This window comes from Pararge aegeria, chromosome 4, assembly GCF_905163445.1.
Source record: "Pararge aegeria chromosome 4, ilParAegt1.1, whole genome shotgun sequence".
NCBI classification, from domain to species: domain Eukaryota; kingdom Metazoa; phylum Arthropoda; class Insecta; order Lepidoptera; family Nymphalidae; genus Pararge; species Pararge aegeria.
Genome location: NC_053183.1, coordinates 2090801 through 2107917, shown reverse-complemented (window position 1 = coordinate 2107917; position 17117 = coordinate 2090801). Strand labels below are relative to the sequence as shown.

General features: G+C 34.9%; 2 protein-coding genes across 4 annotated transcripts in view; one reads left to right on the top strand and one right to left on the bottom strand.

Moving 5' to 3' along the window:
* The window catches only part of LOC120637629 (histone-lysine N-methyltransferase EHMT2), a 29997-nt gene extending 23292 nt beyond the window's left edge, over window positions 1–6705 (bottom strand). The window contains exons 1-4 of one of the 3 annotated variants that reach the window (XM_039909535.1): window positions 6075–6705; window positions 4577–5072; window positions 3387–3605; window positions 159–269 (exon numbers count right to left, since the gene is read on the bottom strand). In XM_039909535.1, coding sequence (XP_039765469.1) covers window positions 159–269; window positions 3387–3605; window positions 4577–5072; window positions 6075–6309 — 1061 coding nt within the window. In that variant the 5' untranslated portion in view covers window positions 6310–6705. The remainder of the gene's footprint in view (window positions 1–158; window positions 270–3386; window positions 3606–4576; window positions 5073–6074) is intronic. The other 2 variants (XM_039909536.1, XM_039909538.1) reach the window with 2 other exon arrangements.
* A 482-nt stretch (window positions 6706–7187) lies between these two features.
* LOC120637632 (delta-aminolevulinic acid dehydratase) lies at window positions 7188–16881 on the top strand. The gene is made up of 8 exons (XM_039909541.1): window positions 7188–7315; window positions 8443–8590; window positions 9305–9524; window positions 11221–11309; window positions 12028–12171; window positions 15241–15357; window positions 15742–15835; window positions 16632–16881. Exons 1-8 carry the CDS (start codon window positions 7188–7190, stop codon window positions 16694–16696), a joined length of 1005 nt encoding a protein of 334 aa, XP_039765475.1. The 3' UTR covers window positions 16697–16881.
* The last annotated feature ends 236 nt before the right edge of the window (window positions 16882–17117 follow it).

The window sequence follows — 17117 nt, the reverse complement described above, 5'->3', positions numbered from 1 at the left end:
AAGTATACCACGTCAAATAATAGTAGGTAAATAGCTAGACACGATGATTATGATGTTAGCATCACATCTATTCTAGCTTCTCGATTGACTCATACGCGGACGAAGTCGCGGGGGGCCGCGAGTCTTGTTATAAGTCTTCTGGAATATTGCTAACGTACCGTAACACTGAATGGAAGTACCTGTCGCCAGAGTCATCCCGGTCGTCAATGAATTCGTCGTAGTAATACATTCCGGAGTTTGCTTTGCGGGACGAACGACGCAGGGGCGCGCTGCAAACAAAAACATGTATTCAATCCTGTAAAATTGAATTATCTAAACCAGTATGAGACCATTTATTAATTACGTAACTGCTACACGGACGTACATAAGCGCAAGTGAACACTGGCACAAACCAGGCAATAAGCTTAAAATTCAAAATTCAAAATTCAAAATGCATTTATTTCAAGTAGGCCTAATACAAGCACTTTTGAAACGTCAAGTCTGTCCGTGTGTAGTGACTCTACCACCGGTTCGGAAGGCAGATTCTACCGAGAAGAAGCCGGCAAGAAACTCAGCAGTTGCTCTTTTCCAACATCAAAAATTTACATTTAATATTTTAACATTCATTTTTCTATCTTGTGAGAGATGAAAGCGGAGCCGGATGCTTCCAAGCAACCTTGTCATTAAGAAACTCATAAATTGTATAATAACCTCGCTGTAATAAATGTGTTTTAACACATTCTTTAAACTTATGCATTGGTAGGTCCAAAATTACTTTAGGAATCATATTATAAAAGCGTATACTCAATCCCACAAATGACTTCTGCACCTTTCGCAGACGATATGCAGATGTCACTAATTTATGACCATTTCTTGTAAGTCGACTGTTTATATCCACTTTTTGTTTATAAAGACTAATATGTTGTCTTACAAATACTATATTGTTATAAATGTATTGTGAGGCTACCGTAAGTATACCAATTTCTTTAAATTTTTCACGGAGGGATTCACGTGATTTAAGTTTATATATTGACCGTACAGCTCTTTTCTGCAATATGAATATAGTTTCAATATCAGCAGCTTTGCCCCATAATAAGATCCCGTAAGACATCACACTATGAAAGTACGCGAAGTAAACAAGTCTTGCTGTTTCTACGTCAGTAATCTGTCTAATTTTCCTGACGGCGTAGGCAGCCGAGCTTAGTTTACCTGCTAGTGTAGTGGGTACCCCACTGAAGCTTACAATCCAAGGTCATGCCCAGAAAAACTGTGGAATCTTCCATTTTTAGTGATTCTCCATTTATTATTATATTTTTATTAACTTTCTTTACATTTGGTAAAATAAATTCCACACACTTAGTTTTTTTTGCATTTAAAAGTAAATTATTGACAGTAAACCAGTGCGACACATGCGACATAGCACGGCTTACATCGTCAGACTTGTACATCATATTCTATCGTTTCCGATGTACAAATATTCCACACTAAAGTTGAAATCAATTTAAAATAGAATTTTGGATGACAATAATTTGAGAGCAAAAATATTATCAAACATAATAATTAATGAAAATTAAAATTAAAATTAATGTTATCATTGAAAAATAATTTAGCGAGTAATAACAATCATTGTGAATTATTGTAAATTACCTGCATAAAAAGTTCAATGCCCATCTCTTTTAAGATGAACTCTCGAAATTTCCAAACAGCAGAACAGAGAAGAAAAAGGCAACACTACTTTAGAAACGCGTGATTTCTTGCACACGTATTCTCGCACATCTCCGATGAAAACGCAAACTACGGCTGTCTAATTCAGTGCTCATGCTTACGTACAGGTTTATTTTTTTGACAAGATGTCAAGCAAATGAACATGTATTTAACCGATATTTTTGTTCGATTTTCTAAACCTCATACCAGCGCAAAAATGTCATGGTACGTAAGTAATAGATGATCTCACAGACACAATAAAAATATGAAAACAAAAAACAAAGAACTTATTTTACAAACACAAATAAATAAAGCCTATTACAGACGACCAACTATAATTAGTCAGTGAACATAAAACATAAGACAATAATAAAAAGTAACAAAAATCAAAGTCTTTTGGTAATGGTTATTTTAAGGGCCGCATCTTTCACTTGCTTGGTCATGCGGATTTATGAAGTAGGGTATCCACTGTGTTCGTGAACCTTTAGCTTCCTCGCACTTCTGCTTAAATGAGACGCTGTTTATCACGGTTGCACGTCGTGTGGATTGGTGGACTCCACACACCTTTGAGAATATTATGGATAACTCTCAGGTATGCAGGTTTCCTCGCAATGTTTTCTTCCACCGTTGAAGAAAGTGGTATTTTAGTAGCTTAAAACGCGCATATTTTTGAAAAGTTAGAGGTGCGTGCTCGGATTCGAACTCGGCCCTCCCAAAGTGAAGTCGAAGTCCTACCAACTGTGCTATCACCGCTACCACTGGCTATCATAGAACATCAGCAAGAGCTATACCACGAATCTACGTATTTCCGTGCACCGAAATCAAGCTAGATTTACTACGCGTCATGGAGACTTGAAAGATTGATTTTAAAACTAGGCAGATACACATGTGGGGCAGTTTGGGGTGATTTTTAATAAAGGGGTTTTCAACAAGAGGTATTATTTTGAATAGCCCGCTATTTCGGTAGCTGTCACCTTTGAAGCTGTAATTTTTTGACCAGTAGAAACTACGCCATTAATAAAAATGGAGCGATAAACGTTTCAATAAAAGGTTTAGCCAGCGTTTGCAATGTATGCGCACAAAATTATATTTGTTAAGTCATCAATTTCAAATTAAGGAATTTCTTTTCTTTTGCAATTTGAAATCTTGCTTTTCTCTTCTGTGATATGCATTTTTACTACATGAAAACCTTACTTTTGAATCACTCTATCTAGTGCCGAAAACTGCATTAAAATCCGTAACGTAGTTTAAAAGATCTAAGCGTACAAACGGCGGGAGCTATTTTTATTTATACTAAAACCTCAGCCTCAGCTTGCAACTCGTCAGAAGCCTGAGGAGCCCCCTTCATATCAGTGTTTTAAATTAAATAAAGCCCGATTAAAAAACAGAAGATACTATGATCAGGTTAACGCCTATTTTCTATCTTCAATCTACCGGTAATCTGTTGATAAGTTGCTTAGCACCGTTGTTATTTGTAAAAATTTGTATGTATGTTTTTTGACAATAACAACGTTGCTAAGTAATCAATCTGTCGATTACAGATAGATTAAATATAGAAAATGGGTGACATGATGAAGCTTCAAGTTCCCAAACAGTGGACACCTAGCTTTAGAGTTAAAAAACAAAAGACAACAAAATAATACATTATATAGAAGGAATAAGGATGAATGAAAGAAGTAAACTGAATCTCTGCTGAATCGTACAGTGAGGAGTTTCTCTTGGAGCGTTTTTTCTTGACCGTTACTTCTGGACAGAACTCGTCATCACTCGCGCTCGCTTCATCCGCCTCCAACAGCTTGCTGATCACCTCAGTATCATCATCGATTTCTTCATCCTCTTCGTCATCATCATCATCATCATCATCGTCATCTTCTTCATCATCTTCGTCCTCTGCCGCCTCGTAGGTTGAACTTTCTGTTTTTCTAAAAGCAAGTGTATAGCCATGATGTAGCTAAAACTACATAGCGTTTGCTTCCAGCTTAATAGAAAAAGGTTTGCATTGCATCAACAATATGTATGTACGTACAATATGTATATTATTTCAATGGACAATACAATTTTATTCTCTAGAATGTATATTGTTAATAGATGGACACGAGAGCAGATGGATTTAAAGAGTGCCTTATCCTCATTATTTTTCTGTAATATTAGCTCCAGATACATTTAGTATTTACTAAAATTATCTTTGGAGACTATATAACTAAAGTTTGTCTCTTTTACAAACTCTTCTCTCTGCCCTGTCTTAAGACTCTGCAAAGTTGAACAACAAATACGTAAAAAGTGCAAATGGCCTAAAGTTTAGTTGACTGTATTTTTTAATCAGTGCCAACATCCTTCAGGTTAAATAAGATTTTTATTAACCATATGATCATTTTATGAATATTATGAGTAGTGAATAGTAGCGCTTTCCTTTTTCACTGTTCTATTTTTACAAATATGAGTGCAACTTAAGTACTGTTAGTTTAGCATTTGTTTTGAACAGCGTAAGCAACATTTTTTTACTTAATCTACTACTAAATAATAATTTTACGTTATAAGGGTGGCATCATAAAACTTTTTACAATGTCTTGACTACCCTGTAGTGTGAAATATGAACTCACACTTAAATCTGGTACAGATTTACCAAACCACTACATGGGTGTGGTTTGATGGAAGTATTATCATCTCAAACTGATGTATCATTTTGAGTAACCAAGTGTCAACAAGTTACAGTATTTAGCACACATAGTATTATGGAAATTCCACACCATCCAATGTGACGCGTGTTCATATAAAGGAAATCAAATGAAACAAAAATATATCATGCAATCAAGATAGATTGGATTATACACTGAAATGCAATGTGTGACGTCACAGCAGGTGGTGTGCTGTAAGTATTTTCTCTCATAGTTACCTGTTTTCAGCTTCACTAGATTCCTCATCTTTGACCTTCAGACCTAGGTTACATAAATGCATCAATTTCTTATTGGAGCTATCACTTTCTCTATCTGAACTATCGGCTGCAGCTTCCTCTTGGACTTTGCGTTTTGACGCCTTTTTCTCTGCTGGCTTCTCAACATTCCTGACTTGTGCAGATCGCCTTGTTCTTATACCTTCTTCAGCTTTATCAGTTGGTTTGCCAAGGCGAGCATTATTCTGCGACTCTAAACCCATACGCAGCTCTTCATTAGCTAATATCTTAGCTGTAGGCTTGATCCGCCGAGACAACCTCTGGCTAGGTGTTAAAATATCATAAGCCTTCTCCTTCCTTGCGATAGCATTTGCTATTACATCTGAATACTCTTTACTTATTCGTCTAGTTGATCTCTTTTGTGTACTGTCCCTGGAGTCATCCTCAGATTCCATATGGCTTACATTACTCATGTCCTCGTCTGATTCCTTTTTGATTCCTAATAAGAAAGAAAAAAAAAGATCTAAAACAAAACTCATCTGCTTCTGGTGCAAATGCTGAAGTACAATAATCAATACTAATAAAAAGTAATCTTAAAATAGTGTTCTTAAAGGGATTCAGTGTCAATAGGACTATTCAGACTGAATCCCTTGGAAAAGGATATAGCTATATTTAGACATGTCAATTATGTTAGAGATTTGTGTACAACATAATTGGCATCACTGTCAAACTTTAGACTATGTTTTAACTATAATAAGTGATGTTATAAATTACAAGATTATTCTACTAAGTTTGTTAACTCCTACTCATCTTCAAAGTAAATTAAATGCTGCCGCTGGGTACAGAGCTCATTAGAGATAAAATGATGTGTGTGATGTGAATGATGCAATCAAACAATCTACTCTGTGTGGGTGAATCAGCTTGGGTAACATACTGAAACTCCTAGTTATCTATTATTGGTCAGGAGTTAGGGATAAAACCCAGTGTCGATTTCTAGCACACCATAGCATTTCATTGTTGTACACAGTAGTTACACACTATTATCAACATTTTGACCCCTCTGATCCTGCTGACTAAAGTATGCATGGCTAAATGGTTTACAAACCATTATTTGTGGGATCTAAGAGAATCAACACAATAAACTGATTTGTGCTATTGTAAATTTTCAATATAACACTTTATTATAATATTTGGTTTTATAATTATTTTAAACTAGCTAGCTATAATTATTTCTTTTTCCACATTTATTACTGTTTTTTTAGAAATCCTGTGGATAGTGATTGTTCTCCTGGGACAAAGAGTAGCCTATGTTATTCTCCATCCTTTCAACTAACTCTATGTCAAAGTTGATTGGGTGCTTAATAAGGGTAAAGGAAGGCCAAACAAACAAACACACTTTCACATTTATAATATTAGTAGGGGCAGGACTTTTTTAGACTTTCTAATTTCAGTGCTGAAGCTCTCTTTAACTAACATAATTTAGCATTCACTTTTAACTTACCTCGAGTCCTACTGGACCTCCTGGGAGAGATTTCCTCGTGTTTCTCCTCAGTGGAAACGATTTTCATGTTAGTACTCTTAGCACCTGACTTTTCAGACCGGAAAGTGAGTACTATGCGAGGTTTGGGATCCTCAGCATCAGATTTTTTAGATGTATCACTCTTATTATTTACGTTCTCAGACGACGTGTCTATGTCTTCCTGGTTGGTGACGGGAGCTTCGTCGTCAGTTTGCATGTTGCCAAGGTCGTTTCTTGTACGAGTTCGAGGTTGAGGGGTCTTCGCCTCAAACGATATTGTTTTGATTCGTTCCTAGGATTTTTGCGGAAACATTTGAGACGGAGATTGTAAATAACATTTGTGCTATCAATAGATTTATGCTCAGTTCACATTACTTTTAATGATCCCATCCAAATCGTTATTTGAATATCCAAACAGTGTATGCAAAATGCAGAATGCAGTTGTGATTTAACTTGTTTTTTAAATCTTGGTATAGAGACCCATCTGCATATAATATATTTATTTTTAGAACGTAAACAGAAGATAATTTTTCAAAAATTACTTTACCACACGCATTTTTAGTCTAAAAAAATAATAAAAACTCAGTTCAGTCATCAGCAGACCTAAGAACAATTCAAATTATTTTTACAGATCGATCATAGACTAAGAAGAATTTTAATATCTATGATTTTAATGCATAGTGCACAATTTTTCGATTTTTTTTTAGATAGCAAAAATTTTGTATTTTTTTGTAACTATTTTCTTCTCGAAATCAGTGCATGTATTTGACAAAGACCCCAAAGCAGTTAGTATTCTGTTTCAATCATGGATGTAGCGAGTACGAAATTATCTTCTACTTTTTCTTTTGGTAATTTAAATTTTGTGTCAAATCCTCGCCATTAATTTTTTTTTAGCTATTTCAATTGTCAATGTCACTGTAAGTTCAAATGTGTCATTTGTCAAAGTCGTACTCGATGACCTGTTTTGAAATTTGAATTGTAATTTGTAATTTCCGTAGTTTCTAAAGTTTAATTACTTATCCAATTTATTAAACTTATCCTTTATCTAGTACATTGAAAGCAATACAGGACAGGAAAGTTCTCAGTGTGATTACCATGAATTCATTATTTAACAGCCCGGAACATGTCTTACAAGGCGGCTATTTCAATTCCACTCTTAGGAAGCTCCAAGAACCCAATACAAGTATCGAACCTCACAATATTATGTATCCGGTTTTCTTACTGTAAGTTTTAAATACAAAATTTTAACATAGTTGAAAATTTGGTAAAAGGTAATATTAAACATAACCAGTCTTTAAATTTGTTAAGAGTAAAACAAGTTATCAGACCAGGAGAGCAAGGTTATGAAAACAATCTATTTCGGCATACGTTGTTAAAATTGTTGCCATGTAGACTTTTGGTATTATTATTTCTTATCTTTTTAATATATTGGTATATTCAGAAATCTGTGTAATATAAAATAATAAATGTACAAACTACTATCTGCTGAGCTCTTATGATTCTACCACCACATTATGGATAAGATTGTGTTGAATAGTTAAAGGAAATCAGGATATTATGTTGCACTTTTTAAGCACTATAATTTTGCACAAGATTAGTTAGACAAAATAACATAGTTTTAGCAACTTTTTCTTACATGGATATTTATATCTGGAATAAAAACTATACCATAAAACCATGTATTTCCGTTTGTAGTTCCATTTCTGCTGATAAACCATTTTAACAACTGGCATTTTGTTTTTTAAACAGGTCACATATGTTTTTTCTAGACAAATCAAATTTCTTGAAGCCCTAAAATTAATTACCATAAACAAAAGGCAAGTTTAATTTGTAAAAGGATGCTCAAGGGATTTTTATAAAAGCTAGCTAGCTAAAGCTTTTCTCAATCCTAAGCGCCTGATTTAACTCTTTTAATGGACCTTATTTAGGCCATACATATTCATGTTTTTATAGTCAAATTACCTAGAGCGAGAGACCTATTCAATTAAGTAACCAAAATTGCCTATGTAATTTGTTAAACACAGTAAAAGTGTTCAGGAGACATATGCTAACAGAAAAGAGAAATAATCTATAGAGAGTGAAAACTTCACTGCTTTATCTTTAATATTTACCCTGTTTTTGCAATAAGTTGAGTACAAATACCTAATTAAATCAGCTTTTTGAAAGGTGCATTTAAAAAAAAAGTATCACAAGTGGGGTAAACAGAATCCCATTTCAATATTGCCTAGTGTATTTGGTGAGATAGGTTTATATAAATAAACACATTGATTTATGTTATTGTTATTGTTATTATGTTTGATGAAAGAAATAATCTTGCATTATATAAGTTTTTTTTTTAAATCTTTTGCAGGGAAAATGAAGAAGCCATGCAAGCAGTATCAAGCATGCCCAATGTGTTTCGATATGGAATTAATAAGTTGATACCAGCACTTTCTGAACTGGTGGACAGGGGGCTCAAATCCATTCTCATATTTGGAATTGTTGAAAGTTTGCCGAAGGTAATATCTATTTACAGTTGCTAGGATTGTGACATGACTATAATCGTTTTCAGTATGAAACATTGCATTTTTTCCTTGTAATTTTTGATGTATTCTACAAGTTTTTAAGTTAATTATAAATTACTCTGTTTTTGTTTAAGTATAATTAACTTGACGGCGATTATATATCAATATAAATAAGTAATTAAAAAATATTCAAACAACAAATATATTTAACATTCTTATCTCTAGATAATATGTAGTATTTCTTATTTTATCCAAAAATTTTAATTAATAACTAAGAACAAAATTCTTAAAATTTTTAGTTAAAGGTAACTATGTAATTTTTTTCTATCGCAAATATTTAAATGATTATAGCCACTTAATTGGAAATATAGTCTAGAATTACATATCTTTTTGCAATGTTATGAACTATTTACTTTATTGTATTATTTAATAATTACTTACACAATGGAGTTTAGGAGTGGCTAAGGCTGTGGGTTCGATTCCCAGTACTGGACAATGTTTATGTGATGAGCATGAATGTTTTTCAGTGTCTGGGTGTTTATTATATATTCTTAGTATTTATGTATATTATTCATAAAATTATTTATCAGTCTACTTAGTACCCATAACACAAGCTACGCTTACTTTGAGGCTAGATGTGTGTGTTTGGTCTCCTTCCTATACAAGCCGTACAGGCATTAGAATTTATTAATGTTTTTTTTTACTTAGGATGCCACAGGTTCCAGTGCGGATTCGGTGGAGAACCCAGTAATAAAGGCCCTCCCAAAACTAAAAGCAAAGTTCCCCGGACTGACGATAGCGTGCGACGTGTGCTTATGTCCGTACACTTCGCACGGCCACTGCGGTGTTTTGGGTGAAACTGGTGCAATAGACCACGCCCCGTCTGTAAAGAGAATCGCTGAAGTCGCTTTGGCGTACGCTAAAGCAGGTATTGTATAACATTACAAGTTGATACAAGGTTCATCCATTCGAGAGCTACGATGCCAGACAGACACACAGACACTGTAACACGTATGAATGCATGAATGAATACACTTTTATTGTACACCAAAGAAAAAAAAGTAGTTACAAAGATATAAATACATATCAAGAGAGTACAATTTGGCACGTATATTGCACACGTACAATGTACGACGGTTCCAAACGCGCCTTGTTCTAAGAAGAGCCCACAACAAACTAAGCCCGTTTTTTTGTTATCACCATCTCACAGTTGAGCTAATGTTTAGCTATGAAGATAGAGCAGTTCATACCCTAGGTTTTTTATCATATTTGTTATACAGATACCACACATTAAGCTGTAAGAATGTGACTGTCTGTTGAACAGAAGACTGTTTGTAGACCGAAGGAATCGATTAAAAACAAAGGAATTTTGAAATTAAGTACAACTTTATATCATCTGTTTGGGTGATATTATGTTGGACATTGGTTATTTTAATGTTGGCATTAAGCTAACTGTCTCAGAATCTTGTACAGAGCATTTTATGCATGGGATTAGATAAACCAAATTAATTATAGAACGAAAGTTAGTTTATAATTTTTATATATCTACTATTTTTATATGTATACAATATATACATCCGTACTAATATTATAAATGACAATGTAAGTTTGTTTGTAACGCTTTCACGCAAAAACCTCTTAACCGATCCTCATGAAACTTAGTACACATATGCTTGAAAGTGTTAGAAGTAATATAGCATACTTTTTAACCCGACATTAAGCTCGGTTCCTATGGGAGAGGGGATGAAAGTGTTTGACGATTTTATACCATAACTCCGACAAAAAACGATAAACGATTTAAATAATTATTTTTGTAATATAGAGGTTATAATATGTATTTAATTTTGCCCAAACTTTGTGTAGATCTGATGAATGTGGTTGGAGATAGAGGACAGAACTCCTTAGCGGACAGCAACAAACCCCTCATTTAAGGCTTAGCGATACTGAATACTTTAATTTTTTTTAGAACTACAGCTAAATTGAATGCCACATCAAAAACAAAATCAAACGCAGACGAAGTTGCGGGCATTAGCTAGTATATATTAAAGGCTTGTGTGGTTTTATAAACCACGGTAAATGTGAAACTTTTTTACACATTTAACTAAAAATTTTAGAATACTAAAACGTTCGTTTCGGCCTCGTAAGCAGGCTCAGAGTCATTTACCGCGCATTGGAGAGAGCCATGCCCAGAGCATTTCTGTCCGATAAAATTAGATATGATGAAATCCTAGAGAGCTGATAAACTAGAGAACTAGATCGACATAGCTCAACAAGTCCTAATTATCGAATGCAATTTCTTGCAAATTGCTTTCGTGATAGTATAGATATCTTCAGTTATAACATACCTACCTAGTGTTAAACTTAAGTTAAGAAATAGTTAATTGCTGAAGTATTTTTACTTCCGCAATATTTTTTAGTTTTTTTTTTAACATTTTTAATTTTTTTTCTTTTTTTTTTTAGCTTTTACAGCTTTATGTATCTAGCGGATTTTCATGCTATGTTGTCATCGAGAAGGCACAATTGTATACACAGGCCAAATAGTGCTATAGTTCATAGTCTAAAGCCTATTTAGTCCTGCAAAGCTAGCATAGCCCAAATATTTGAAAATATTTACGGTCTTCCAGGTGCAGATATAGTGGCGCCGTCCGACATGATGGATAATAGAATAAAGGCTATCAAAGACGCTTTAGTTGCCAATAAACTCCAAAACAGGGTACGTACCTCATTCATCCTTGATAGCAGAATAAATCTTAATAACAAGACACTACAAATGTTGTTTACTTTTCGTACGCGTCACCTTAACGCTGCGAACGAGACTCTGAGCACTCGAATATTAACAAAACATTTGTAACAATTTTAGAAGTAAAACTTCTTTAGGCGGGAAGTTCTTCTTCTAGGGAGTAACTCAGATTTTTACTATAGTCTGTGTAGTTTCCGCTATACTCCACGCTTCTTGACTTACACGCCACCTAGTGGCATATATCATAATCAATTAGGATTATTTATTTCCAATATTTTAAACGGATCAATTGTGAATAGCAGAGTGAAAGTTTAAAAAAAAAAATCTTTTAAATTGCAAAATTTTTTGAAAATCTCTAAATATACTTGTCTCTGACGATTGCAACATTCTATAATATACAAAGACAAGGTTATATTGACACGTGCTGATCCAACCTCTTCAATTTTCTACTCTCAATTATTCTATTTAACAAATGAAAATATTTATAAAATGTGAAAGTTATATTAATGAATTTTAAATAGAATATAAAAAGAAATAGTGAAATCTTAAATGCAATGGCGGAGTCCCAGGAACATTTTACCCTTTTATCAATAAATAATAATTTTACTTCAATCGTAAAGGTTACACGCACTTCTTTATTTTATTTATTTCCCAAAACTGACAATCAACTACATGTAATGGTGAATTGCAGGTATCACTCCTATCGTACTCTTGCAAATTCGCGTCATCCATGTACGGCCCTTTCCGCGACACCATGAAGAGTTCCCCCATGGCCGGCGACCGGAAGTGCTACCAGCTGCCGCCAGGAAGTGCGGGCCTGGCCGCGCGGGCTGCGGTGAGTAAACATCCCGCATGAATTCATTCATGCGAAGACAAGACCTGAAACAAAAACCTGAAATGCAAAACAAAATTTATTAGTATAATTAACCCGTGTCATTAAATAATCTTATATACTAACTAGCTTCTGCCCGCGACTTCGTCTGCGTGGACATCAGTATTGGGTCTGCAGCTGCGCTCGTTAACAATTTTTAATCTGCATACCGAATTTCGAAGCGGGCTGCCCGCGGCTTAGCTCGTAAACCATCTTCAAATTTCCCTCGGGAACTACTTAAGGAATCGGGATAAAAGGTAGCCATGTTAAAGGCATGTAGCATGCCAAATTTCATCCAAATCCGTTCAGCCCTTTTTGCGTGATTGAGTAACAAACATCCACACTTTCACTATAATATTACTAGCTGTCCCAGCGAACTTCGTACCGCCTAACTTTTGTTTTCATGAATACTATATTTTAATACTTTTTATCCTATTCCGGACTAAGAGAAGTCCAATAAATGAAATATCAGTAAAATTCGTTCTTGAATTAAATAATAAATGGTGTAACTAACACAACTTTCTTATATATATATATATACCAGCGGTCCCTCGCGACTACATCCGCGTGTTAGTTTCAACCTTAAAAAATGAACATATGCTTTCGCAGACATTTTTTTGAACTTTAAAGCTAGCTTTTTATGCAATTTTTTTTGTTACTACCTTTTAACTTCACCTTCTACTTATGCGTGAGTGAGACAGCGCTACGATATGGTTATGCTAACCATATCACGACAATCGTGAGCTGGCACTTATTCAGAGCAGAAGTCGTGTAAAGGTCTTTGACACCATGTCAGAGGAGAACTGAGTGCGAAACAAATAAAAAAAAAACGGGAACAACTTTTTCATACGTGTTTTATCGAAACTTTAACCGCAGCGCACGCAGCGGTAGCTCTCAAAAGGAAAATAAACCGCGGATTATGAAACATTCTTCATTGGTGCTAAGTTCCTATTTGTCTTAGCGTGATGATATACAGGTTGTCCCAAAGCTTGACGATAAAATGGTATATACTCTATAGCCTTCTTAGATAGATGAGTTATCCAACACTGAAAGAATTTTTCAAATCAGACCCGTACCTGAATATATCAAAATTCAAAATTCATTTATTTCAAGTAGGCCTAATACAAGCACTTTTGAAACGTCAAGTCTGTCCGTGTGTAGTGACTCTACCACCGGTTCGGAAGGCAGATTCTACCGAGAAGAAGCCGGCAAGAAACTCAGCAGTTGCTCTTTTCCAACATCAAAAATTTACATTTTATATTTTAACATTCATTTTTCTATCTTGTGAGAGATGAAAGCGGAGCCGGATGCTTCCAAGCAACCTTGTCATTAAGAAACTCATCAATTGTATAATAACCTCGCTGTAATAAATGTGTTTTAACACATTCTTTAAACTTATGGATTGGTAGGTCCAAAATTACCTTAGGAATCATATTATAAAAGCGTATACTCAATCCCACAAATGACTTCTGCACCTTTCGCAGACGATATGCAGATGTCACTAATTTATGACCATTTCTTGTAAGTCGACTGTTTATATCCACTTTTTGTTTATAAAGACTAATATGTTGTCTTACAAATACTATATTGTTATAAATGTATTGTGAGGCTACCGTAAGTATACCAATTTCTTTAAATTTTTCACGGAGGGATTCACGTGATTTAAGTTTATATATTGACCGTACAGCTCTTTTCTGCAATATGAATATAGTTTCAATATCAGCAGCTTTGCCCCATAATAAGATCCCGTAAGACATCACACTATGAAAGTACGCGAAGTAAACAAATCTTGCTGTTTCTACGTCAGTAATCTGTCTAATTTTCCTGACGGCGTAGGCAGCCGAGCTTAGTTTACCTGCTAGTGTATCTATATGGGTACCCCACTGAAGCTTACAATCCAAGGTCATGCCCAGAAAAACTGTGGAATCTTCAATTTTTAGTGATTCTCCATTTATTATTATATTTTTATTAACTTTCTTTACATTTGGTAAAATAAATTCCACACACTTAGTTTTTTTTGCATTTAAAAGTAAATTATTGACAGTAAACCAGTGCGACACATGCGACATAGCACGGCTTACATCGTCAGAGTTGTCTCTACCTCTATCAGTTTTAAAAATTAGAGATGTATCATCAGCAAACAGTACAATGTCACAGGTTTCACTGACATGGTGTGGTAGATCATTTATATACACCAAAAATAGAAAGGGACCCAAGATTGAACCCTGTGGGACACCCATGGACGTAGCCGACCCCTGCGACTTAATGTCTTTTATGCAAACCCTTTGGGTTCTGTCACTGAGATAAGAGGCAACCAAATTTAGTGCAACGTTTTTGATACCATAATGGGCTAGTTTAAGAAGCAAGGTTTTATGATCGACACAATCGAATGCTTTGGATAGATCACAAAAAACACCAATGGCATTCTGCGAACGTTCGTATCAGCCCTTAAGTTGCAGTATAGATAAATAACCTACATACCGACTGCAGCGCAATCTGTCGAGCTGATTTGTGAATAAGTTTGTTGTGGACTCTTCTTAGACCAGGGCGCGTTTGGAACCCTCGTAGATTTAGGCTTAAGTTGGTGAACGAAGTTAACACCATCCATCCATCAAATATGTAAACATATATGTATGAACTTCATAAGTGCCTGTGATGGCGTTTGAATAAAGAAATTTTGAATATGAATCTAAATCATCCAGGGAGCAACCCAAACAAACGCATACAAAAAAAAATATTCAAATCGGTCTAGCCGTTTAGGAGTTCAGTGACATATATACACGTACAGTAGATTATATATATATTATATATATTATATATATTATTAGCAATTATATATATATATATATTATATATATATAATCAGCACGATTATCTCAGGAACTACTGGTCCGATTTAGTAAATTTACGCGGGACACACTAATAATATAAATGCGAGACAATTTCTCTTCACTCAAATAAAATGGTTTTATAGAGTAAAAAAAAGCTCTTTTTTTATAAATAAGTTTACGTATTAAATGTTTATTTCATCAGGCGCGTGACGTAGCGGAAGGCGCGGACTTCTTGATGGTGAAGCCAGGACTGCCGTACCTAGACATAGTGCGTCAGACCAAGGACCGCTATCCGAACCACCCGCTGTTTATTTATCAGGTACAGTACTAGTAATTTCAAACGGACAGACGGACAGAGTCGCTGTCCACTGCGCCAGTCGGCCGACAACTCTCACTTTCGTCCAGCATACACGAAGATTTAGAAGGCCGACTGGCGCAGTGGGCACGGACCCTGCTTTCTGAGTTCAAGGCCCGTAGGTTCGATTGCCACGACTGGAAAATGTATGTGTGATGTACATGAATGTTTTTCAGTGTCTGTGGTTGTTTATTATAAGTATTTATAAAAATATTCATCAATCATCTTAGTACTCATAGCAAAAGCTACGCTTACTTTGGGGCTAGATGGCAATGTGTGTATTGTCGTAGTATATTTATTTATAGGACTGCTATAAGCTATTGATAATGATGAATGCTCTTGTCGCAGGTGTCTGGTGAATACGCGATGATCTCCCGCAGCGGGGATACCAGCGAAGTTCAAACCATCCTCATGGAGACCCTCACTTGTATGAGGAGAGCGGGTCAGTGCAATGTTTCATATGTACCTGCTGTAAAGTTATGATAGCCTAGTAGCATCACTTCCGAGGGTGCGAATTCCCACCTTTGAAGTGCTGATGATCCAGTGGTTGGGGCTTCGGCCTCGGGGGAAGCAGTTCGAACCCCGGCGCGTAATCGTTTAAGCAATAAATAACTTGTATTTTGACAGACAGATTGATTTTTGACAGATCTCATCACCATCTGTCAATTTAGACTGGTCAATTAGTGACCAAACTAGGACCAATCTACCAACTAGGCCAATAGCAACATTTGTTTATTTTTAACTTTTTACTTTTTTTTTAATGTTTTCTTAATAATTATTCATTCTTAAGTCAACATCTCCTGAGGATGCTCCGGTTTCGGAACGAAACGTGCGTAGAGGGTACGCACAGGGTATGCAGATGATATAAAATGAAGAAAATCTCCAATTATAAAAAACTTAAGGATAGGTATATAAAACCTAGCCATAAGTATTTTTAACTCGTACTGGAGATTTTCTTTATTTTTTATTCTCTATGCACGCCACTTAATGCCGAAGATCTGTTTGGCGTGGAGTAGGTATATAGATTGAAGAAATTATAAATTACACCATACAGATTCTCCTGCTTTTGGCGGAGTTTAGCAAATTAAGCTTAATTTTCATAATATATCATGGATTTCCGCAAAGTAACGCCTGCTTCTATCCAATTTTTAAATGATAAAATTATCGTCGTATTATTTCGTACCTATGCAACTTAACCAATTAATTTTAATTTTATAATCAGTATGTTTTTTTTTCAGGTGCCGATTGCATCATCACTTACTTCGCACCACTTATTTTGAACATGATTGGCAACAAGCAATAACAATATGAAACTAGTTAATTAATTATATTAAAATGTTGCCCGCCAGCCCGCATTGAAGCGGAATGGCGGGCTAAAGCTCTATATTCCTCTCTCTATGAAACGGAAGACCTGTTCCTAGCACTGAAAATAATAATAAGCCTGATTGATTTTATAAAAGTTATAGATATATATTAAGTAGAATAATTATTAAATATATTATAAATGAATTAGGTGACTGAATTTATATAATGTAAATTGTAATATAAGTAAGTTTATTAGGTTTTTTAGGCTCTGATAAGTACATAAAATGCTGTTGTATGTTTTATGTGGATTTTGAATATATTAAATTTTACCTGCTTGCTTCCATTTTCATTTAGTCCCAAACTCGTCTGCTGTTTTAAACCTTTCTCAAAAAATAAGAATTGAAATAAGAAATAATTCA

Excerpts from the sequence above, each read along its gene's own strand:
- LOC120637632 (XM_039909541.1), top strand. The coding sequence starts at position 7,188 with ATGAATTCATTATTTAACAGCCCGGAACATGTCTTACAAGGCGGCTAT. Across the intron at positions 9,525-11,220 it reads TTTGGCGTACGCTAAAGCAG|GTGCAGATATAGTGGCGCCG; the intron begins GTATTGTATAAC and ends ACGGTCTTCCAG. Across the intron at positions 11,310-12,027 it reads CCAATAAACTCCAAAACAGG|GTATCACTCCTATCGTACTC; the intron begins GTACGTACCTCA and ends GGTGAATTGCAG.